General features: G+C 20.1%; 8 protein-coding genes across 8 annotated transcripts; 5 read left to right on the top strand and 3 right to left on the bottom strand.

Annotated features, from left to right (window-relative positions):
• Positions 1-525: 525 nt before the first annotated feature.
• Positions 526-1,931, top strand: SRAE_X000035000 (ADP-dependent glucokinase; the record flags this gene model as incomplete). Its single annotated transcript, XM_024644685.1, has 2 exons — positions 526-1,736; positions 1,784-1,931. 2 exons carry the CDS (start codon positions 526-528, stop codon positions 1,929-1,931), a joined length of 1,359 nt encoding a protein of 452 aa, XP_024510219.1.
• Positions 1,932-1,978: 47 nt separating this feature from the next.
• SRAE_X000034900 (Anoctamin-8) lies at positions 1,979-2,437 on the bottom strand (the record flags this gene model as incomplete). Its single annotated transcript, XM_024644683.1, has 1 exon — positions 1,979-2,437. One exon carries the CDS (start codon positions 2,435-2,437, stop codon positions 1,979-1,981), a length of 459 nt encoding a protein of 152 aa, XP_024510218.1.
• Positions 2,438-6,027: 3,590 nt separating this feature from the next.
• Positions 6,028-6,579, bottom strand: SRAE_X000034800 (Golgin subfamily A member 7/ERF4 domain-containing protein; the record flags this gene model as incomplete). The annotated part of the gene is made up of 3 exons (XM_024644682.1): positions 6,028-6,093; positions 6,148-6,402; positions 6,457-6,579. 3 exons carry the CDS (start codon positions 6,577-6,579, stop codon positions 6,028-6,030), a joined length of 444 nt encoding a protein of 147 aa, XP_024510217.1.
• An 816-nt stretch (positions 6,580-7,395) lies between these two features.
• Positions 7,396-8,255, top strand: SRAE_X000034700 (Globin family and Globin-like domain and Globin, structural domain-containing protein; the record flags this gene model as incomplete). The annotated part of the gene is made up of 3 exons (XM_024644681.1): positions 7,396-7,563; positions 7,616-7,978; positions 8,124-8,255. The coding sequence occupies 3 exons, from the start codon at positions 7,396-7,398 to the stop codon at positions 8,253-8,255; spliced, it is 663 nt and encodes a 220-aa protein (XP_024510216.1).
• A 748-nt stretch (positions 8,256-9,003) lies between these two features.
• On the bottom strand, positions 9,004-15,272 carry SRAE_X000034600 (CRC domain and APOBEC-like, N-terminal domain-containing protein; the record flags this gene model as incomplete). Its single annotated transcript, XM_024644680.1, has 4 exons — positions 9,004-10,366; positions 10,934-11,201; positions 14,205-14,887; positions 15,259-15,272. The coding sequence occupies 4 exons, from the start codon at positions 15,270-15,272 to the stop codon at positions 9,004-9,006; spliced, it is 2,328 nt and encodes a 775-aa protein (XP_024510215.1).
• A 370-nt stretch (positions 15,273-15,642) lies between these two features.
• Positions 15,643-17,705, top strand: SRAE_X000034500 (Glycerate kinase; the record flags this gene model as incomplete). Its single annotated transcript, XM_024644679.1, has 3 exons — positions 15,643-15,766; positions 16,027-16,649; positions 16,713-17,705. The coding sequence occupies 3 exons, from the start codon at positions 15,643-15,645 to the stop codon at positions 17,703-17,705; spliced, it is 1,740 nt and encodes a 579-aa protein (XP_024510214.1).
• A 1,546-nt stretch (positions 17,706-19,251) lies between these two features.
• On the top strand, positions 19,252-20,296 carry SRAE_X000034400 (Hypothetical protein; the record flags this gene model as incomplete). Its single annotated transcript, XM_024644678.1, has 2 exons — positions 19,252-19,371; positions 19,436-20,296. The coding sequence occupies 2 exons, from the start codon at positions 19,252-19,254 to the stop codon at positions 20,294-20,296; spliced, it is 981 nt and encodes a 326-aa protein (XP_024510213.1).
• A 507-nt stretch (positions 20,297-20,803) lies between these two features.
• Positions 20,804-21,508, top strand: SRAE_X000034300 (Hypothetical protein; the record flags this gene model as incomplete). The annotated part of the gene is made up of 3 exons (XM_024644677.1): positions 20,804-20,892; positions 20,937-21,321; positions 21,374-21,508. The coding sequence occupies 3 exons, from the start codon at positions 20,804-20,806 to the stop codon at positions 21,506-21,508; spliced, it is 609 nt and encodes a 202-aa protein (XP_024510212.1).
• Positions 21,509-24,458: the final 2,950 nt, after the last annotated feature.

The raw sequence follows: 24,458 nt of genomic DNA, 5'->3' as shown, positions 1-24,458 counted from the left end.
AAAAAAAATTTTTTTTTAATAAAAAAATGAGCCATTTATATTATATTTTATAATATACAATTGTACTTAAAAAAAAATTTTATAAAAAAAAATATATATAACATTTTTTTTACTTTAATATTTTTTTTAAAACACATTATAACTTTTTTTATAATAAAATTATTGTCTATTTAATTTGATGTTATAATTAGAGATGAAAACAAGTAATTTTATTCACGGCAATGTAATATGATAATTAATTAAAAAGTCAAAAACATTAATAACAATATTTACACTTTGAAAAATGTTTTAAACTATTACAAAAATGTTAATGAAGCCAAAATTTGATAAAAAATTAAAAAATTTTACATTATCATCATTGTATACAATTTTATTATTTTTGTATACTATCTTTTAATTATGAACATCTATCGACAACTTCATTTAAATATACTTCAATATTCACTTATATTTTTTATTATACCATATTTTTATTCATATGTCAATGATAAAACCAAAATTAAAGATACATCGATAGAACATATAATGTCTATGAGTTTTGATAGAGTTATATCTAATCCAACATTAATGTTTAGAAAAGTTGTTGTTGGTATTAATTGTAATGTTGATTTAATTGTTAAAGGGACTGATTTAATAAAGCAATTAGGTACATTACCAAATCAACCTGATTTAAATGATGAATGTGTTACATTAAAAACACTTACTGATTTACAAAAATCATTTCTTCATTTTTTTACAAATGGTATACCAGGTGAAAAATATATGGATAATGAAGAATTATTTAAAAAAATAGTATCAATATCTGAAAAAAATGATATGAATTCTGATGTATATATTGGTGGTAATGCTGCATTAATGGCACAAAAAATTGCTTCAACATTTTCAAGAGTTACACCACATTTAGTTGGTCCTATTGGTCCTAGAATTCAAAAACTTCTTCATCCATTAATTGTAAGAGATAATTCAACAAGAATTGTTAAAGATGAATTACATGTTATTATGGAATATAAACAAGGTGAAATGCTTGAAAATTATATGTCACCAGCATCATCAAGATTTATAACATCACAAGATCAATTATCTGGTAGTAGAATTGTAATAGAAATGTTTTTTAAAGCTATTCAACAATATAAACCTGATCTTGTTATTATTGCTGGTTTACATGTTTTAGAACCACAATCTAATGATATAAGGCGTGAAAAAATGTTATTAATTAAACAAGGTTTATATCAATTACCTCCAGAATTACCATTACATCTTGAATTAAGTACAATATCAGATTTAGAATTTGCCAGACATATTCTTAAAGATATTATACCAAGAGTTGATTCATTAACATTATCAGAAAGATGTTTAAATATATTAGCAAAAGCTGTTAAAGGACCATCTGTTGATTATCCTAGTTCAGCTAGAATACTTCATGTTCATAAAGCTGTTGAAATGTTACATTGGTTAATGCTTAATTATGGTCATCGTAAAGATAAAGGTGGAAAAAGTATGAAAAATAGATTGACAAGAATTCATTTTCATTGTTCAACTTATCATATGATTGTCTCAACAGGAACTGATTGGTCAAATTTAGTAAGTGGTTTGGCTGCTGGCGCTAGAGTTGCTGGAAGATATACATGTGGTATGAGAAAAAGAGATACAAATTATGATTTATTAGAAGTACGATTTTCTTCAAGTTATTTATTAGATGAAAAATATGATAAAGTTTATACATTTGATCCTGCAAAGTTAGTTTAATTAAATTAACATTTATATATTAATTTTTTTTTTCCAGCCCTATTGCTTCATGGATGAGAGATGACGTTATATTTATGTTTACACCTGTTCTTGTTTGCAAATTTGCCGCAAGAACAGTTGGAGCGGAAGATTCAATTAGTGCAACTGCTCTAATTCATTCCCAATTTTATGCTGCATCAAAATAATTAAATAAAAAAGTTAATGAAAATTGTTTATTATAAAAATAAAATCATTATGTATTAATTTCATTGTCATCTAAAAGTAGGGTTCTCCTATCACTTGGTGTGCAACTTCTCCTATTACGACAATATCTAATAAATGATTTTGAAGAATATTGTTTATTATCTATATTTGATCTATGTCCATCAATTGGTAATTTATTCATATGGTCATTTTGAAAAATATGATGTACTTGATGTATTGTATTCTTACGTTGTGATATAATTGAATTTTTTTTATATGTTTCTTTTTTTTGATGTTCCATTTTACTTATTTCTAATCTTACCCAATTTGGTGTATCAGGTATTAATAAATCCATTAATAATCGTGCACCTAAAAATAGATGTTCCATTATAACGACAACCAAAATTTGTCCAGTTGCTGATAAATCTGGAAATATTCTTTGCATCAAACAACTTTGGCCTATTAAAGCACAATTTACAATTACCCCAGCAACACCCATTACTTCCATAAGTTTTTGCCATGCACCAATATTTTTAACATTTCTTCCAAAAGGTCTTTGAACTGTATTGCATAATTTAAATGCATCAACTTTTATTTCAAAAAAGTTGTTAATTAAAGCACAAAATGCTGCTAGTGAGAATGCTGGTGAAAATAATAAAACATATCCAAATTGAATAAACATTTCTAAATAATCATCTAATGGCCTTTCATAGGCACTCATTAATAATTGTATTTCACTATCTGTAATTAAATATTTTTCTTGATGAACTTTAAACTCTGGAATTGGAAGTCTTTGAGATAAAAATGTTGATGAGTTTGATATTTCTATTTCATTATTTGAATTTTTTCCTCTTTTCTCATTATCAGATTTTTTATTTTCCCATAGAATTTTAATTGACTCAACATGTCTTAGTAATTTTTTTTCATTAACCACTTGATTATAAGCTAATTGACAAAATTTAAATTTTTTAATAATATATGGAACAGTTATTTCGGCAAAATTTTGTGTCAATTGCCTTGTTACAAGTAATGTTCCTAGTGTTTCTTGTAATCTTTTCATATCTTTTAAATAAAATGCAATATAAAAGAGAGAAGAAAAAGCACTGACACTTTGAAAAATAACAATCTTAAAAATAAGACTTTGTTCATAATCATCATCTGTTCTATGATTTTCTAAAATTAAAAATTAATATTTTTCTAAATACTTTTTCACATGTTTGTTTTTTTTTTAAATTTAATATTAAAAAAGTAATGTGTTACAGTATTTTTAAATAATTCTAAAATAATTATCAATTATACCAAGAAATAAATTATAAGTTCATTAATAAAATATAGTGAATAAAAAAATTTTTAACAATAAATAATATATTTTCCTGTGATTTTATATAAATATTTTTTTTCTTAAAAAAGTAAAATATAAATTATTTATCATAAACTTGAAATATCAAATCACTTTAATATTAATAGTAAGTTAAGTTTTAATTTTATCATGAATTTATAATATAAATTGAATCAAACATTATTTTTCCTTGTTTAAAAAATATTCAAAAAACATTATTTTTTAAATAATATAACAAAAATTAAAAATCTTTGTTGTACGGTGAAAATAAAAAATAAAATATATAAACCGTTATAAAATATTTCTCATATAATGTATAAATTTTGATGGTGGTAAAAAAAATTCTTTTAATGTATTATATTTCTTATTTATAAATAAAAATTCATTTTTATTTTATGGAGAAAATAGTTTAAATAAAAAAATTAAAGTGTGAGAACTTTTGATTGTTATATATAACAATTTATAAATAAATATATATGTATATGTGCATTTTTAAACATACCAAAATCATTTAACCAAATTGCTAAATAACGATATAGTTTATCAGCTAATAAACCTGTAAATCCTTGTGCTATAATAGGGAGATAAATTAACCAAAATAAAAAATATGAATTTCCAAATGTTTGTTCAGTGGCAGTTTGAATTTGTATAAATATATACAAAAAAAATAGTAAAAATAAGACAGATATTATTGTAATTGGGAAAGTAAATGCATAACGTATTAAATAATGTTTCCATAATGGAAAATATGGTTCTAATCTTCCTGAAATAGGATTTGGTCGCATTGAATCACCTTTAAATTTTGAACGAGGTTCTTGAAGATTTCCCTCCATCTCTAAATCATATGTTCCCCATTTAAATGCTAATTCAGCTTGTTTTCTTTTCCAAAATTCTAAATATGTTGATGACCATACACAATTAAAAAATGCAAAAACTACAAATGATATATCAGAAAAGAGAGTTGTCTCACGATTATCATCCTCAATATTGCTTTTAATATCAAATCCTTTTACAAAGAATATAAATAATGCTACAGCTGCTGGTGCACATAAATAGGTTGTTAAATGTCCTAACCATGCAAAATACATACTTATTTCTGTACCAAAATATTCTTTTATTTTATCTAATGGTTGTTCATCAAAAATATTATATAACCATTCATGTTGAAGTTTTTTTAATTCTTCTCTATCATGTAAAGGTATTATATGATCAATAATATTATTAGCTAAAAGAAATGCAATAAGAGTTCTTCCATCATTTGAAACATTAAGTTTATATACATCACCATATTTATCAAAAATTGTTTTAATTTTTAATGCTTCTTTTGGAGCTCGAATCATATCAATAATTTGTTTAACTATCATTGATCGTTCCATTTTTGTGAAAAAAGTACTCTTATTTTCGACACCTGTAAATGATTGAACTTCAGCAAAAACAAATGGTTTTGTACCACCTCCAAATTGTCCTTTAACATGTTTATGAAGATGACATAATTCAGCACCTTTTAAAGTACTTAAGAATTTTTAATTATTAATAAAAAAAATATATATTAAAATATATTTTAATATATTTTATATATAACTTACGTTAAAAAGTCAGCTGATATGTATAAAGCATAACAATGAGTTAATTGATGAAAACGTACTTCAATTTTTAGTCCTGGTTCAAACATTTTTATAACTTCTACTAACCATGTTACAACATCTTTTTGTTTTTCATCATCTAAAAGATGACTTATTGTTAATACAAGATCAGCATCAACATTTTCTTCAACTAATTGCCATAAATCTCCACTACCAGCATATTTTCTTCCCTCAATAATACCATATTTAATAATTTCCAATATTTTACGACGTAATTCACCAGTATTTTGATAATTAGGTAACCAATCTTTAAACATTTTTCTTTTTTACATTTAAAAAATATAAAGAAATAAAGATAATTACTTAATATCTATTAGTTTATTAATATATACTAATATTAATTTTATCTTTTAAATAAATAATATTATTAATATAAAATAATAGAGGAAAAAAATTATATTTTTGTGATAATGAATTATAATATATGTTTAGTTCTTTATATTTAATTAAATACAATTATAAAAAAACCCCATAAATTTAATGGAAATAGAAAATATATCAAAAAACATAGATCGATATATGCATGTATATAAGCAGTATACAACATATATATATATATATATTTAATATATCTTTGTTATATTGATAATAATAACAATAACAATTGCCTCTTTCTTAAATAAAGTATGTTTCATTAACAGATGGTGATAGGTTTTCCTCAATAATTATTTTCTTTATTATTTATCAAAATACATAAATTAACAATCTTCTTTCATTATATTCTCTTGTCCAAATTAGGATAATAAATTACAAATTGAATATAACATTTTTATTTTACAAGTAATAAAAAGATATACAAAAAAAAACAAGTAAATGTTTTAAAAAAATTTTTTTTAATTCCCTTTCTTATTGATTTTTGTTTAAAAAGTTATTTCATAAAATGAATGTTTTAAATTTAAATATTCTTGTTATATTAAAAATACATTTATTATAATTAAATTCAAATATGTGGAATTATAAATTTTGAGAAAAAAATGTGTTCAAAATTATCAATTATTGAAAAATTAATTAAAAGACATTGAAATATTATCATTTGTTATTAACTTTAATAATACATAGTATATGGAATTTTTAATAATTTTGCCACGCCATTAAAACATTGAAAGATGAATATATTTAGTCATTATTATGTGATTTTATACGGTCAATTATTTTTCCCGTTGACAAGATGGATATTTGGATCTGAAATATAAATAATATTACTATATATTTTATATATATATTTAAACTCTTAACCATTCTTAAGCCATATTCAAAAGGATTATCTATGTGAAAACCGGCAGGATGAAAAATTTCCTCATTTTGACGGTGTATAAAATCTAATATATTTTTCTTCCTCTTTTTGGTATCAATATTACCCAAAATACTTCCTATTGTACATGTTAAAATTGTTATTATAGTTATTATAAAACTTTTTCTACTTGTTTTTTCTAATTCTTCAAATAAATTATTAATAGTTCTTATAGTTTTTATCCAATCTTCATATGATACCTTTAAATATATTTTATTAAAATATAGGGAAAAATATTAAAATTAACCACTTACACAAGAATGTAATTGTTCTGGCATTTGTTCTGTAAAACATGTTTTATATATACCATTCTTATAATTTCTTTCTACAAAAACTTTACGGCATGATGATAAACAAATATTTGTAACTTCATTCATTTATGAATTTTTTTTTTATAAACTTTAATAAAATAAAAAATTTCTATAAATATATTATTATTTTAACTTATAAAGTTTTTATTTACGTTATAAAGTTATTTAATTAAAAATTATACTAGTAAAATGTGATAAACAATATATAAAATATAATTTCATACAAAAAAAAGTTTTTTTTTAATTCAATGTTTTTTTTTTTATTATTAGATAAATTTTTACATATAGTTAAAATAAATCATAAATAATTTTATTTTGTATATAATTTCATGTATATTATGGGGGTCTACAAATTTTTGACGTAATTATATAAAATTGGTTGGGGAAAAATGTTTCATTTATCTTCATTTATCACAATTTAAAAAAGTCTCAATATTTGTCATTTTAAAAAATTTTTATTCCTCATTATTAGTTTTAGTAATATTTTTGCGCTGTGTGGTATCTTTTGAGATAAAGCGGAACAATTTATTTATATTAACTTTAGAATATGTGAAAAAAATTATTAGATATACATAAGACTATTATATGTTACTAACATTTTTAAGATCATAATTTAGGAAATTACCAGTTTTATCTTTTTATCTTGAGAATTCTATGTTGATTTAAATTAAAAAAATTAAAAACTTTTAAAAGTGAAACCTTAATTTGAACGAATTAAATGAAAATAAATTAAAAACTTTAATTTCCTTAATTTAAATATCTAATTTCCTAGGATATATAATTGTATAAAAACTTTTAATCTTAACTATGTTATTTTAAAATAAGACTTGCTTTATATTTAAAATTTTTTTATTTTTAGTTAAAATATTTGATACTATAATAATGTCAAATACCTCATCATCTAATGTTTCAACATCTTCTCCAATTGGAGATAGTTGGCCATATTTTGATGAAGATGAGACAAAACTTCTTGTAAAAACATGGAATTCCTCTATAGGAAATAATATGGAAACTGTTGGTTCAAGTATCTATGAAATGATATTTAAGCAGGTAAATAATTAATTTTTTACTGATAAAAAAAAATTTATATATATATTTTAAGGTACCAGAAGCAAGAATATTATTTCCATTTATGAAATTTACAACAAGTGGTAAAGAAAAAAAAAGTACAGAATTTAGATTTCAAGCCTTACGTTTTATGCAAGTACTTGAAAATGCTATAAATTGTATAACAAATTTAAAAGAATTAGATCCTATATTAGATAATTTGGGACGTCGTCATGGAAAATTAGAAGTATCTGCTGGTTTTCAACCATATTTTTGGAATACATTTATTGAATGTACTTTATTTAATATAAGAATTTATTTGGAAAAAGCTAAAAAAGGAACATATGAAGCAAATGAAATTGATTATGCTATTATGTATTGGAGAAAATTGTTATCAGCCGTTATCAAAAAAATAGAGGTAAGATTATATATATATATAATATGTGTGTTTAGTAATAAATGTAATGTTTGATTAATGACTTTATTATATTTATATATACAATATAGATAAAAATACTTTTTTTTTCTATATAAATTTAATTATATAATTGTATAAATTTAAGGTTGGATTTTATACAGACATTGCAAATAGAATATCTAATGGTGAAAAAAAAAAATTAAGAAAATCATCAACTTCTACACAATGCTCACAATTTTTAATGAAACAACAAATTAATCGTAGTGATATGTCGTAACAATAAAATTTTTTAGTTTTTGTTTCGATAAATACTAACAAAAGAAAAATGTATTTTAACAAATATAATTTTAACTTTGATTTGACATTATTTTTATAACATTTTCATTAAATAGAGAGGCACTTGATATTATTTCACCTCTTTAAATTTTAAAAATGAAAATATTCAATTTATATAAATACAAAAATACTTTAATGATTCAATTCATATATATGTATTCACTCTTTTATTAACAATTTTAATCACTTTTAAATTTAAACAATTCTTTATTATAACAACTTTATCTTTTAATATTATTTTATAGTAAAATTTAAATACAAGATTAATAAAAAATTTTTATACATCATTTATTATATAGTACAAACATATTTTTCATAAATATTATTTTTATTATTAATTTTAATATAAGCACTTTAAATATTTATAAAAATAATAATAATAATAACATAATATAATAAAAAATTTAATAAATTTAAACAATAAGAATAATTATTATATAAATAATTAAAAATTTATATGAAAAAAAAATTTAATGAAAATATAATAAATTAATACTTTATTAAAATATAAAAACATAATAGATATAAAATTATGAAGAAAAAAAATGAATTTATTATTTATTAAATATTTTGTTATATTGTGAGATCTTAAAAGTATTGTTAAAATAGATATAAAATTATTACTTTATTATTTAAAAAATTGCGTTAAAAAGAAGATGTTTATATTAATAAGAAGATATTATTACATATTAAGCAATTGCTCCTTTATGAGTTAAAAATTCAAGTAATGTTTCAATTTCAACATTTATATTAGCAGTAGCTCGACGAATTCTTTGAGCTATTTCATTTGTCTCACCATCATCAAATGAACGTCCACAAAAACTGGCAACCATTGCTTGTGCATGAGCATCTTCTGATGCAACAGAAACATTACTACCAGATTTATCTTTTTTATTATCTGTATGTCTATGAAGTAATTTATCTCTTAATTCAAGCATATCAATAAAACTTCTTCTTTTACTAGGTGTGGAACGTATTTTATGTGGTGTTGCTGTGAGATCTAATTGTTTAAGTGCATTATTTAATTCACCACATTTTACACGAATTTCTGAATAATGAAGTATAGTATTTTTAACAATTTCATGAATTTCTGCAACCCAAAATTTCATTGAAAGTCCAAGGGCTCGACGACATTCATTGATAAATGATTGTGACTGTGCTACAGCTTTGTCAAGTTTATGATTATTCCATAATTGTAAATATTCACCTTTATGATCAGCATGTGGTGCCCAATCCATAATAGCAGACCAATCTTTCATTAAAAGTGGTTCAACTTTTATTCCAGCTTGTAACATACATAATATACCTTGTTTTGTATAAAGATCACCTCTATTTAAATGTGGATATAAAAATTTTACTGTCATTTTTACATCAACTTTACATAATTCTTTACGAACTTTTGATAATAAAAGTCCTAAAAGTTTAGCACAAGCTTTATTACTTCTACATTCATCAACAACTTCACATTTTGGATCACAATCTTGATGAAAACATGGTGATTTTGATACAAATATTACAATTTCATATAATTCAATTTTATATTTTGATATTAAATCATATATAGCAGCAACTAATTGTTCCTCAACATGTGGTTCACCTTTACTTTCATGATAAAAATCACCTCTATATATGTAATCTTCACCAATTAATGTTACAATTAATCCACTACTTTCATGTTTATGTTCTAAGAAACAATTTTGTACATGTTTTGGAACATGAAATTTTGATGGTCCATTAGTACAATCACCACAACATTTACATGCTGATGTACAAAATTCATACATAGCTCTACATGGACATTCTTTTTTAACACATTGTTTTTTACTTTTTGCGCATTGACATCCACCTGAAGGTTTTTTTATTTTTGTTAATTTTTTTATTGGTTCTTTGTTTTTACAAATTTGTTTACAAGCACATAATTTACTACAACTTTCTTTTATTCTTAAACAATCACAACGTTCATTTTTTGAGCAAGCATTTTTTGCTGGTTTTGCTGGATCAACTTCACATGAACATTTACAAATTGCTTGATTTAAACAATCACCACGATATCTAAAATGATACATATTAATTATATAATATTTTTTTTTAACTTTTATTATATTATTAATAATACTATTATTATAAAATTAAAATAGTAAATTTATGCAAAGTATATATTAAGTATTTCTAATAAACTGATTAACAGCCGTCTGTCAAAAATAATTTCCTATATATTATTTTTATTAAAAGAACATATATTTAACATTTCAATTAATGTGGTACTTTGTTATTTCAAGAATTGTCATTACCTTCTTCATGATGGCAGATGTTTAAATAGTTAAATAATGACGATAACTATTATTAAATGAGGAAAAACTTAATATAATTATTAAAAAGATGTACATTTAAAAAGTTTTCTACTTTGATTAAAGATAAATTAAAAATTAAATGATATATAAGAATATTTAATATGATATAAATATCAATCATCTTATAAAATTATATAATACTTATATTTTAATTTATAATATTAAAAAAAATTTAATTAATATAATGTATCTTTGTAAGTTAAATAAAATATAATGAATGTATTATATGGATAATATACTTATAAAATAGAATATTTAAATATCTTACCTTGCACTTTCACAATGTTCATCACACATTTTTCTTCCAGCAAAACAAGGGCAAGAATCAGCACTACATCTAGATTGAGTATTAGGACAATCACAACAAAAACTTGGTGGTGTAGCATTTTGCATTCTTGTTGAATAATAACCACCACTTCCAGTATTGTAATGAGATGAATTCATATTACCACTAAATCCAATTGTAGATGAAGTTGAACAGTTATCATTATAACCTCCTGGTGATACAACACTAGATTGAGAAGTTTGCATAGTGTCTTAAAATAAAAAACAAAAATTATTTTTTTTTTAAAAAAAAAAGTAAAATGATCATATAATTTAAAATTATATATATATAATAGAAAAAAATTTTTATAATTTAAACAATTGAATAGAATGTTTTTAAAATTATTTGTTATTCTTTTGTATTGGTAAAAAAAAAAAATAAGCATAGAAAAAAGAAAATTTATATAAAAAGTAGAGTGATATTATTTAGAAAGTTAAGTTTATCTTACAAAAAGATGAGAATGGAATAAGATATTTTGTGAAAAAAATTCTAAAGATAGTGTATATTTCAATTTAAGATAAAAAAAGATTTTACAACATGGATGTTTGAAATAATACATGTAGATATAAAATGAATAATAATATATAAAAGTATTCTAAAAAATTATTTATATTTTAAAGTAGTCAACACAAATAAACTCTTAATTATGATAACTATATATTTTTATATTAATAATAAGGAAAAATAAAGCAAAAAATAATAAATATTGTTAAATTATATATTAATATTAGTAATTTAATTTTAAATGAACATCAATTATATTTAAAAAAAAAATTTAATATTAAAATTTTTTTTTTGTTGTCAATAGATAAAAAGAAGTTTACAATAAAACAAGCAAATGCATATATTTAATACTACAAAGCAATTGAAATAAAAGTCTAACATGGTATTTAACATCACCACTTAGTAATGGCAACATTTATGAATACTTTAATTTTTAGAACTTCAGCTTTTGTTTCCAACCTCCCCCCTCTCCTTCTTACTAAAAATTATAATATATATATATATATTTTGGTAGTGATGAAGGCGAGCGATAGTTTAAAAAGAAAAATTTAACAACAATTTAGACAAAAGATAGCAACCATATAATTATAATATATAAGGATAGAAGTAGTAAAAAGAAAAGTGATATCTCTCTCTCTGTATCCACATCACTTGTATATTATGGATGAGCTTAAGACTGTTGTAAATGCAGCTGTATTTATGGATATATAGATAGATAGATGAATAGATAGATATTTATTTTAACATAAATGAGGTACATTTATCATGGTAAATGAATACAATTTTATTGGAAAACTGATAAAATATATTTTAAGAAAAATGAGTATATTTATTCTATAATATATAAATTAATAATCAGTTATGAATATAAATTACCTAATAATATGCCATTGTTACTTTCTTCATCAATAAAAATAATTTTATTCTGATGGAAAAAAAAATACATATATACAAAGAAATATGACAAATAGTAATAATTTAACACAAGTCAAATTTATATAAATATAAAAAAAATTAAATAAAAGAATAAGTAATAAGTCTGTAATATTTTATTTTGACCACCATAAAGTTTTATCAGGGTAACAATACTATTGTATATACTTATTTTTAATGATATTTCTCCTTATAAATATTAAGTATTTCTTTTAATATTTCAAGAAATAAAATGAATAATTGCCTTGTGCCTCCCTGCTATTATCTTATTAATGGCGGTGGTTCCTTTATTTATATATCTTATCTTTACAGAAACATGAAGCGTTAAAGATCTTAAAAATTTTTACAATCTCATGAAAGTACATTTTAACTCCCAATGTAACAATCGTAAAGTTAAAAAATATAGAAATAATACAAAAAGTAATATTTTAAGATCTTTATACAATTTTATAAAATATATTCAATCAAATATAGGGAATAAAAATATTAGTATATTCAGTAAACAAAAATAGTCTTAAGAAATTGAAAGAAAAAAAAAAAGTTTTATATTTAAAGAAAATAATAAATATATATTTTAAAAAATATTGTAATTTTATTATTTACTAGAAAAAAAAGTAATAAAAAAGGAAGAATCAGTTGTTGTAATAAAAACTAATCAACATCAGTAATGGGTAAATTAAAAAAAAAGAATTAAATTTATTTTCTATAATTTTTATTTATAACTAAGTAACAATTTTTTTTGGCTATCTAGGTGATTAAAATAAATTAAAATATATTTTTTATTTTTTTAAAAATCGAACTAAAAATATAATTTAAAAAAAAAAAAATAAATAGAAAATCAATCTTTTATTTTAATAAAATAACATACAACTATAGATAGGTATAAATATTATTTATATAAAATGCAAAGTTATATCTATATATATTTTATAAAAACTTAGTTGATATGCTATATATTATAACTTTTAATTGAAGTTTAAATAACCTTAATTGTAATTAAAAAAAATTGCCAAGTAAATGCTATATATTATAATTTATGAATTTTAAACAACTATTGGTTAGTTAAGAATTTATATTAATTTTTTGTTTTGATAGCAATTAAAACAAATATAATTATTATCTAATTCATAATTGCTATATAAGAAATTAAATAAATTATTAATAAAAGTAACTAAACATTTCTATTTTTGCAATTAAATTTAATGAAAAAATAAATATAAAAATTTTTACTATCTAAAAATTTTTTAATAACTTACAAACAAAGCGAAGTATATTTTAAAGATTAATACATGAGTATATATATTATATATATATACTGTTATTTAATATGGCAAATGACTTTTATAATAAAATTTTTTTTTTATTTATAAAAAAATACTTTATATAATAATAATTTTTAAAATAAGAGTTGTTAAAAAAAAAGCATTTTTTATATCCCTATGGTTACTCTTAAAAATTACGATGTTTTAAATAGTCACGAGAATTTTTTTTATAAAATAAAAAATAGAATGGATAAAAATGTTTTTATCATAGAAAATTATTAAAAAGTGATAATATTCCAAAATTGTATGTAAAATATTTTATTTCAAGTTTGCGGGTCGTTAACATCTATTTAAAAATACTATTTTAAAGAAAAGTTTATCAAAGAATTAATTTTTATTATTATAACTTAAAAATAATAAGTTTATTAATTATTGAAAAAAAAAATAAATAAGTAAAAAAAATTATTAATTATAATGTTTTTTAAAAACATGATTGCCAACCAATTCACAAATACCTCCAAGTTTTTCAATTTTCATCTTTTCATGCATACAAGTACATCCTCTTTTCATATAAATATGAACATTAACACTCATACATGTACAATATTCAATTTGTTTAGAAGTTTTTTTATTAAATTCATTCAATTCAACAGAACATTTCTTATCATTATTATAACAAATATTGGCATTATTTTTCATACAATTATGTACACAATGTTGAAACTTTTTATAATATGAAAATGTTACATAATTTTTTTTATTTTGTGGTGTTTCAGAATAAATATTTGTTGATAAATTTTTATGATAATACATATGATAATATGTTAAATTATATTTTGGTATATAAACATCATTAATTTGTTTGTTATTTTCTTTTGTACAATAATCATATAAATTACAATCATATTTTTTTTCATTATTATAGTCAGATGAATGTTCCTCAAAACAAATATTAATTGCTTTTTCAGGGTTTTCGGCAAAATATTGTAAAAAATGTGAACAACTTTTGGCACATTCTTTTCTTGAATTAAATATTTTATTACGACAATATTCTACTTCTGAACAACGGCATTTTCTGGCAATATTTGCTTCACCAAGTACTGTGAATAATTGACTTGCCGAAAATTTTTTATTACTTGTAATACCAAAAAATGTTTCATTAATAAATTTTTCATCTTTTGATAAAATAAATGAGAAACTAAATAAAAAAATAATAGATAATTGAAATAAGAAATTATAATAGAACATATTTCCTTTTCTTATTTTAATTGTAAAAAAAAATAAATGCCAAGAATTGTAAGTTATTACAATATATATGTATCAAATCCCGCTAATATTGACATTGTACAAGATCTTTATACATATTAGCTAGTTTTTCTATATATGTAACATAAAAAAATTGTTTTTTTTTTAATAACAATTAATCATACATGTCAAAAGTAATGTATGATTTAATTATATTTTGTATTAAAGTAACAAGCTTTCACTTAATATATAATCTTAATTTTATAAAAAATACATTAGAATATAGTTGTTAAAATGTTTGTTTATTAAATGAATGCTTCTAACCCATCAATCATCATTGATCTATTTAAATATAATTGTTAATATATTTTTTTATTGATAACGATTATAATATTTTATCATACATAGTTGTTTATCAAATATAATAAATATATAAGAATATTTTTATACACTTTTGATATTATATTATATGTGTATAAGTTTTAGTATATAAAAATATTTAAATAAATATTATATTAATTACTTCTACTAGATAGTGAAAATATTTTCTATTTTAAAAATCAAAAACACAAAATTGTTAAAGATATTCTTATAATCAATATCAAATTACAAAAAGAATAGAGATAATTTATTTCTATTTTATAAAATTAATTTACTTTTACTAATATATTTCACAATGACATTAAAATAAAAGAGAAGAAAAAAAAAATGGCAATAAGAAAAAGAGTTAATCATGAATATTTTGACAATAAATATGAAGAGAATGATACAAAAAATGGCATAACAGACACCAATAAATATGCTACAGAAAAAATTCCAACAATAAAAAAAGGTAATGTATTTTTAAATTACTTAGATATATTTTGCTATTATACTATGAAAAATTTAAAGTATCTTATTTTTCATATTATATATTTGAATAATTTATAAATTAAAATATCATTATTATCATTCCAATATTTTATAATATATATATTTTTTTTATTTCTTTAATACATTTATATTATATCAAATAATGAAAAATATAAAATAATAATTTCTAATTTATCTTACCCCTAAAAAAAAATTTAACATTTTTATTTTATTCTTTAGAAAATATGAAGATAAATACTCCTTTCTTTATTTACAACATAATTTTTTATTTTATCATTAGTATAATTCCAATATTGGTATTAATTTATTTTATATTAACATCATATTTTGTTAATCAAAATGAAAACTTTTACCTAAAGCAAATAATTAAATTATCTTTAAATGAAATGAATCCTAAACATTTGGTAATAAAAAGTATTCGTGATAATATGGATAATATTATAAATGAAAATGATATTTATAAACAAAATATACATGTTATTGCTTTCGGTAAAGCAGCCGTACCAATGATTTTAGGTATTGAGAGTGAATTAAGTAAATATATATCATCTTCAATTGCTTCAATACCTTATGATATTATTATTCCAAAAGTTGCAAATTTAAAAACTACTTTTTATCTTGGAGCAAAAAATAATTTACCTGATAAAAATTCACTTGAAACAACAAAAAAAATTTATGAATTTATTAATAATATACCAGAAAATGATACTGTTATAATTTTAATAAGTGGTGGTGGATCAGCTTTATTGATATCACCTATACCTGGAGTAACATTAGAAGAAAAGTATAATATAACAAAATTAGTATCTTCTTATGGTGCAAATATTCGTGAACTTAATATTGTAAGAATATAATTTATTAATTAATAACAATTTTATTAATATAAAAAAAATTTTTTTTTTTAGATAAGACAATCTTTAAGTACATTAAAAGGTGGACAATTGGGAGAAAAATTATATCCAAGAAAAGTAATTTCTTTAATATTAAGTGATATTGTTGGTGATCCTATTCAATATATTGCAAGTGGACCAACATATATTAGTGATAATACAAATGGAAAAAGTCGAAGAATTAATAGATATGAAGAATCTATTAATGTTTTAAAAAAACTTAATCTTTTTTCATATATATCACCTCATATATTAAAGGCAATGAAATCATATGCATATGATAAAGATAATCTAGAAAATAAAACTGTTTATAATGATAAAAGAATTAAAAATATTATAATTGGTAATAATATGAAGGGTTTAAAGATTTTACGTGACAAGTTACTTTCATCATCAAGTGATTTATCAATTGATGAAGCAATAATTGTTACAGATTCATTGGAAAAAGATGTTAGTATATTGGGAGAAAATTATTGTAAAATTATTAAAAATTTTATTATTAATGATGTTATTGATTTATCTTTAATTACCTCAAAATCAACAACTTTTAAGATGAAATTAAATCAAAAAAAAATAGCATTTTTATTTGGAGGAGAATGGGTAATTAAATTAAATAAAAACAATAAAAATGGTATTGGTGGTCGTAATCAAAATTTAGTATTAGAAGTTTTAAGTAATTTAATTAAAGAAATACATGATAGTAAAATGTTTATTAAAAGAAATTTTAGATTTATATCATTTAATACAGATGGCTTTGATGGTCCAACAACTGCAGCAGGAGCTATGGTAAATTATCAGGATTTAATACATTTTTTATCACAAAAAGATGATAAAAATAGAATTTTAGATGATGATATGACGATAAATAATATATCTGACTATATCATTACTAAAAATTCATTTGAATTTTGGGCTAAATATAAAAATGGAAGAAATCATATTTTGACTGGAAGAAGTAATACAAATTTTATGGATATATCTATACTCATTTTAGAAAGAAAAAATTAAAATAATATGTTTCTATTTGTTTACAAGTTAATTAAATCCATATTCTATAATATAATTAATCTAAATTGATTGAATACTATTTAATTTTTAAAAATAATTACATTTTTTCTGTATGATTTTGTCTTTTAATACTTTTAGTTTTTATTCTATTAAAAATTTTAAATACATTTAAATAATTTTTTTTTTACTTTCTTTACAAACTTCTATTTTTCAATATCTATTGGGCTCATATTTTTCACATACTATGTAAATAAATAACTAACTAATCAAAAATATTTAACTAAAATTTATTTTCACATTTCTTTATTGGTCTCAGTTGAATTAATCAAGCATGAGTATTTTATATTGGAACAAATAAAGATATTACATTTCATATGTATCACATTATCTTACCAATCATTTAATATTGAAGCGACAAAACAAAAAAAAAAAAATTTTTTTTTTCCTATTTAAATATCTTATTATTATTTTTAAAAATAATTTTTTATATACATAATAAGCAGGAAAGAATAAATAAGATATCTTAAAGGAATGCTTTAAAAGTATTAAGGTATTATGTAATAACTGTCAAGTTTTATTTTACCTTTTAGATTATTTCTTTTATTCATCCATGACATTTAAATCATTCTCAGTACTTTAATTTTGTTTCATATATCTGCCATTTATAATATGAAACTTAATTGACATTTTATAAAGTAAATTTGGTTATAATTTATGTTATATTACAACATTTAATATAAAATTTTTAAAGATAATATTATACCTTTAAATACATATATTTATTTGTTAATTAAAAAAATATATACTAAATGTAAAAACAAAAAATTTAAAATATGTTTATATAATTATATTTTTAATAATTTATCATTTTAACATTTACAAAAAAAAAAATTTTTTTTCTTACAACTTATAATAATAAATTATAAAGTTGTACTTGTTGGTCTTTTAACTTATTTCTAAGTAAAAAGAGTTAAAGAAAAATGTTTGTCTTAATCTTTATATATATATATATAAAATATTGCCATCATCAAACAAAAAAAACTACAACTATTATCTTCTTATTTTACTGAATATGTAAAATATTATTTGTAAGCTATCTATTTTAAATTGTTTAGGGATTATTCTATAAATCACAAACTTTATCTTTTATATTTTCTATTCTGTATCACTAACTAAAGTAAAAAGTGTACAACGTAATTTTTTAATCTAATTTATATCTTAAAACAATTAATAAAGCCTTTTTTTTTTCGTTGGTAGTTTATTTTAAATTTATTCAAAAAGTAAAAGTAATATTTTATTATAAACATCGATTTTTAATTCAAAAAAATTTTTAATATATTTTAAATTATATCTAATTTATTAAATAATAACATTTATAAAGTTATTCTAAATAATTTAATATATTATTCATCATTTCTCTTAAAATATCAAAAATAATTTCATAAAAATTATTTTTAATTTTAATAATTTAAAATTTTAATCATAAATTTTTTTTTTGAATCGTTTATTTATACATTGAAAATAATAATTTTTTTTTCTAGTTATTATGACGCGATATAAAGTTTTTTTTCTCACTTTTTTCATTATCCTTTTATTTGCTATTATTTCAATCAATTGTTATCACGATACTGTGAAAAGAAAACATGTCGATGGACATCATCATAAAGTAAGAATATCTTAAAAAAATATATATAATATTTTTTTCTATTTTTAATACCATAATTTTTTAGAAAAAGCATCAAAAAAATGAAAATAATTTAACGAATTTAATAAATAAAGAAAAAAATAAGGAAATGAAAATACTGATTGGATTAAAAAAAGATGCCGAAATACTAAAAAATAACTTAAATAAAAAGACATTTAACATATTTCTCACAAAAACTAAAAAACAAGGAAAAATTAAAGAAGAAAATAAGGAGAACAATAAATATAAATTTTTATCATTTTGGAGACAAAAAATGAAGAATCGTATTAGAAGTTTGATGAGAAAAATCAAACGATTGGAGAAAAAACTTAAAAAAATGAATTTACAAAAGGTAAATAACAAAAATGAAAAGAAACTTTTAAAAAAAGAAAGAAAAAAATTGAGAAATGATAAAATAGAGAAGAAGATTAGAGGAATTGTCACATTAGAAAAAGTCAATATTAAGAATAAAAAAAATCATAAGAAAAATAAAAAAAATGATAAAGATATACAAGAAGAGAATATTTTAATAGAAAAAACAAAAAAAGAAGAACGTTTGAAGTCATTTCATTTATCACAAAATATTTCATTAAATGGTTTAGCAGGTTCATCATGTCAAAGTCATCATGAATGTAAACCTGGATTATGTTGCCATCGAGTAAAACATCCAAAACCATCTGATCCAATAGCTATTTGTGTGTTACATGATTTGACAGATGGTTCACCATGCAAACATTCATGTGCTTGTCAATCTGGACTTCAATGTTTTCTACCTTCTAAAAATCCCAAAATTATAAATAATCAAGCAATATGTAAAAAAGCATCAACTTCCGATTTTATAAATGGTATTTATGAGAACAGTAAGGAAACAGTTTTTGATATGGATCATGTAAAAGTTTCTTCTTAAAATATACATTTCTTACTTTATTTTAATAAAAAAAATTATGATAAAAATTTGTCCAACTTTTTAAATGTAATAAAAATCATTTACGTCATTCTTCATACAATAGACTGTCAAAAAATTTAAATCTCTTTTTTTTGTACCTTCGTTTATACTTTTTTAGCTGTTTTAATTACAATTTAAAGGTATACTTAAACTACTGATATGATAACAAGATTAGAAATGCTTGTACGATAAAGATGTATTGACGCAAGAATAAGGTATATTTTGAATTTTAAATATACAATGAAAGTGATAATTGATAGTAAAATTATAAAAATAATTTCCATTGCTGACGTCTACTTAAGATATTAAATTTGATAAGAATGTTGTTAATTGTAAGTATATATTTAAAAGAGTCTAAAATTTATAGACATATATATTATGATTTTACTACTACTATTTTAGATTTTTTATTTTTAATAATAATGATATTATTATATTAATTTTTATGTTTTAGATAGAAAAAAAATAATGAATATTAAATATTTTCTTGTTATACTTTGTATTGTTCTTTTGATTACCTTTGATTTTGCTGAAGCTGGAAAGAAAGGTGGAAAGAAGTAAATTTTTTTTTAATTTTAAATTTTATATTTTTTTTTAATAGAGGTAAGAATTCCAAGGCAGTTGAAGGAAAAGAAAACAAAGCTGGAAAAGTAAAAGAACCAAAAGGAAAAGTTGATAAAACTAAAGTTGAAAAAACTAAAGTTGAAAAAGTTAAAGGAAAAAAAGCTAAAAAAACAAAAAAAGTTGAAAAAGTTGTTGAAGAAGAAGTTGTAGAAGAACCAAAAGTTGAAGAAGTTGTAGTAGAAGAACAAGTTAAAGAAGTTGTAGAAGAAAGCCACACTGAAACTGAAGTTCCAGCACATACATTAACTCTTCAAGAAAAAATATCTGCTGCCAAAGCTGCTAAACAAGCAAAAGCTTCTTCAGCATACGAACAATGTAAACAAGAATGTAGAGTTAAGAAAGATCAACTTACAGCACAAGAGGTAAACAAAAAAATATGATAAAAATTGTTAAAAAAATATTTTTTTTTTTTAGTATGTTGATAAACTTAGACAAGAACTTACTGATGCTGAGGAATACTTACTTTCACAACAAGTACCAGAACAAGTACCTGTTCCAGAAACTACTACTTCAGTCCCAGTTCTTCAAAAGAACAAAAATGAACTTTAAAAATATCCTCTTTTTGCAAAAAAAAAAATTTTTTATTATGCAATTGGTAAAAATTTTTATAATTCAAAGTTAATCTTTGAAATTAACAATAAAAAAAAAGATAGATATTATTAATAAAGATTTTAATAACTTTTTATTTTATTCATTTGTCCCTTTTTACTAGAATACAATATTTTTATTCATATAAAATTCTTCTATATTTATAAATAATAAAATATGTCTCTTGACATTTAATTTATGATATAATAATTAACATTACAATATTTAAAATTACATTTATAATTCAAAATAAATAGAAAGTAAAATTATATTAACCTGTTTTATGGATATTTCTTTAATCAAAACTGCCTTCACCTTTTTATTTTTATCCTTCCACCTTTCTTTGTAATTCCATTTCCACACATTTTTAAATGGTTTATCTTATGTCATATAATTTTAAAAAGGAAATTCATTAATCATTAAAAATCTTAATTCACTCTTTCTAATTTATATTTAAATACAGTAGGAGTATGATAGATATTTTAAAACTTTTAATAACTACTATAATAAACAATGTTAATCAAATTTACTTGAAACTTTTGGCGCACCGAAATATTTTCCAAATCAACTATATTTAATCTTAATTCATAAATTAATGTATATATGTATAATATATTTAAATATCTTAACAAATCTCATTCGCCAATTGCCTATGGTTAAATTAAAAGTTGTATAACAAAAAAATAAAATATAAAAATCTTATTGTATTAGATGCCTTGTGACCTGCATAATTTTATTATATCAAGGATAAGAAACATATTAAGATAATAAATTTTTTGATGTTGATTAAAAAAGAGATGGGAGAAACAACTTAAAAGATAACAAGTACCATGACGTTTTAGTGCCATCATTTTCGATTTCACTTTAATTTTCCTTTCATAACAATTATACAAGTAAAAAAAAAAAAGAAGAAAAAAAATTAAATAAGAAAATATTTTTTTTTTATTTTTTTTCTAACTAAATTATATATTTATAATTATTATTAAGTAACCTTTGATTATAAATATTATAATTTATATTATAAATGTCTTTACAAATTGTTTTATATTTTTATACATTATTAAATATTATTTTTATAAAATAATTCTTAAATAAGTTACATTTTACGTAATATTAAATTATTATTATTTTTTTCTATTTCAATATTCTTATAATTTTATAAGGACAATAAATATAACTATCTATGTATAATGACCCATATAAATATATTAATTGTTAAAAGCTTTAAAATATAATAATATAATATATTATTAATTTTTTTTTTGTAGCTAATCACTAAGATATATTAAAAGATTTTTTTTAACAAAATATTTTTTAAATAAATTGTATCCTATAAATATTTTTATAGAAAATATTTTAGTACTATGGGTATATAAAAAGTATTTTTAAAAATAGCTTTTAATATATTATTATTAGTAATTTACGTCAAAAATTAAAAAATTATTTTAAAAATATATTTTTAAAACTAAATATTCAGAAAATACTTTAATATTTACATGAAATAGTAATAATTTATATAAGACATAAGAACTATTACATTTTTTTAATCATTTATATGATATATATATATGTATATATATTGTTTTTCTTTTAATATAATAGTATTATATTCTCCAACAATCGTAATGGTTTTTTAATAAATTACTTTAGATTTTTTAGATCACAAAAATTAAATTATCATTTAAGATATAAACAACTTTTTAGCTTTCTACTTACAATATTACTTTAACTTATATTTCAAACTATATCAACATTTATTCATTTAATTATACTTTTAATTTTAATATATTATGATTATCTTTCTATTTGAACAGTTATATTCCTTTCTTGTATCTACAATTTTGTTCTTCTTGTCAAAATAAACACTTATATTATTTTGACTATTGATTATTATCTAATATCCTTAATTAATAAAACAAAAGTATTTTATTTAATATATATATATATAATATATATTACAAATAATTATTTCATATCTTATTATTATAAAATTTTTTTGTTGTTGTTGGTATAATAAGTTTTAATAATAGTACTTTAAAATATAATATAAAAAAAAATTGAACTAAAAAAAAAGTTTAATTTTAGATGAATTTATAATATAAATAATTCATATATTGTACTATGATTATTTTGATGAATCATTTATATTTTATTTTATCCTTTTTCTTTTAAATTCCTTAATTTAAATTTTTTTTTTCTTATACTTGTTGATTTCACTTTATATAATATTAAAAAAAAATTTTATTTTCAATAAAATGTAATTATATAAAAAAAAAAAATTTTAGAAATTTTTTTTAAACTTTAAAATTAAATATTGTAAATATTTTGTTAAAATATTTTGTTCTCAAACTCATTTGCATTACCCTACTTCATTAACCTGAAAAAGGTAATCTTATAATACAATTACTTTTTATTTTGGGGTTAAGCGATTAATAGAAAAATAGTTGAATGAAGCTTGTTTCTTTTTCTTGATTAAGAAATCATTAATTAACAGGTCATAACGATTGAGAGAAAATATTTTTATTTCTTTAATTATATCACAATATATCTCCTCTACAAATTTTCCTTTCATCCCATTTTTAGTTATTTTTAAGTGTTATTTAACTATCTTTTCACTTTTAAATAATCTATTATAAAATATATCAACATGAAAATCAAAAGTAGAGCTCACTAAATATGTTTTGCGCCCTCTGTATCGAAATATATTTCTATGGATATTGTTGAATGTATTGTAAATAAATTAGTTGATGACTACTTTTGTCTTCTCTATTTAAATTTCTTATTTTTAGACACCTGTAGACATGTTATCCTAGATTCACTTTTCATTACTTTATATTTTTAATATACTTTTATTTTATTAAATTTTTAATATTTATATGTCATAAAGAAATATTGTATAAGATAAAATATC

The sequence above is a fragment of the Strongyloides ratti genome (assembly GCF_001040885.1).
Source record: "Strongyloides ratti genome assembly S_ratti_ED321, chromosome : X".
Lineage (NCBI taxonomy): Eukaryota > Metazoa > Nematoda > Chromadorea > Rhabditida > Strongyloididae > Strongyloides > Strongyloides ratti.
The sequence above is the reverse complement of the archived record's forward strand: the minus strand, read 5'-3'. Positions and strand labels throughout refer to the sequence as shown.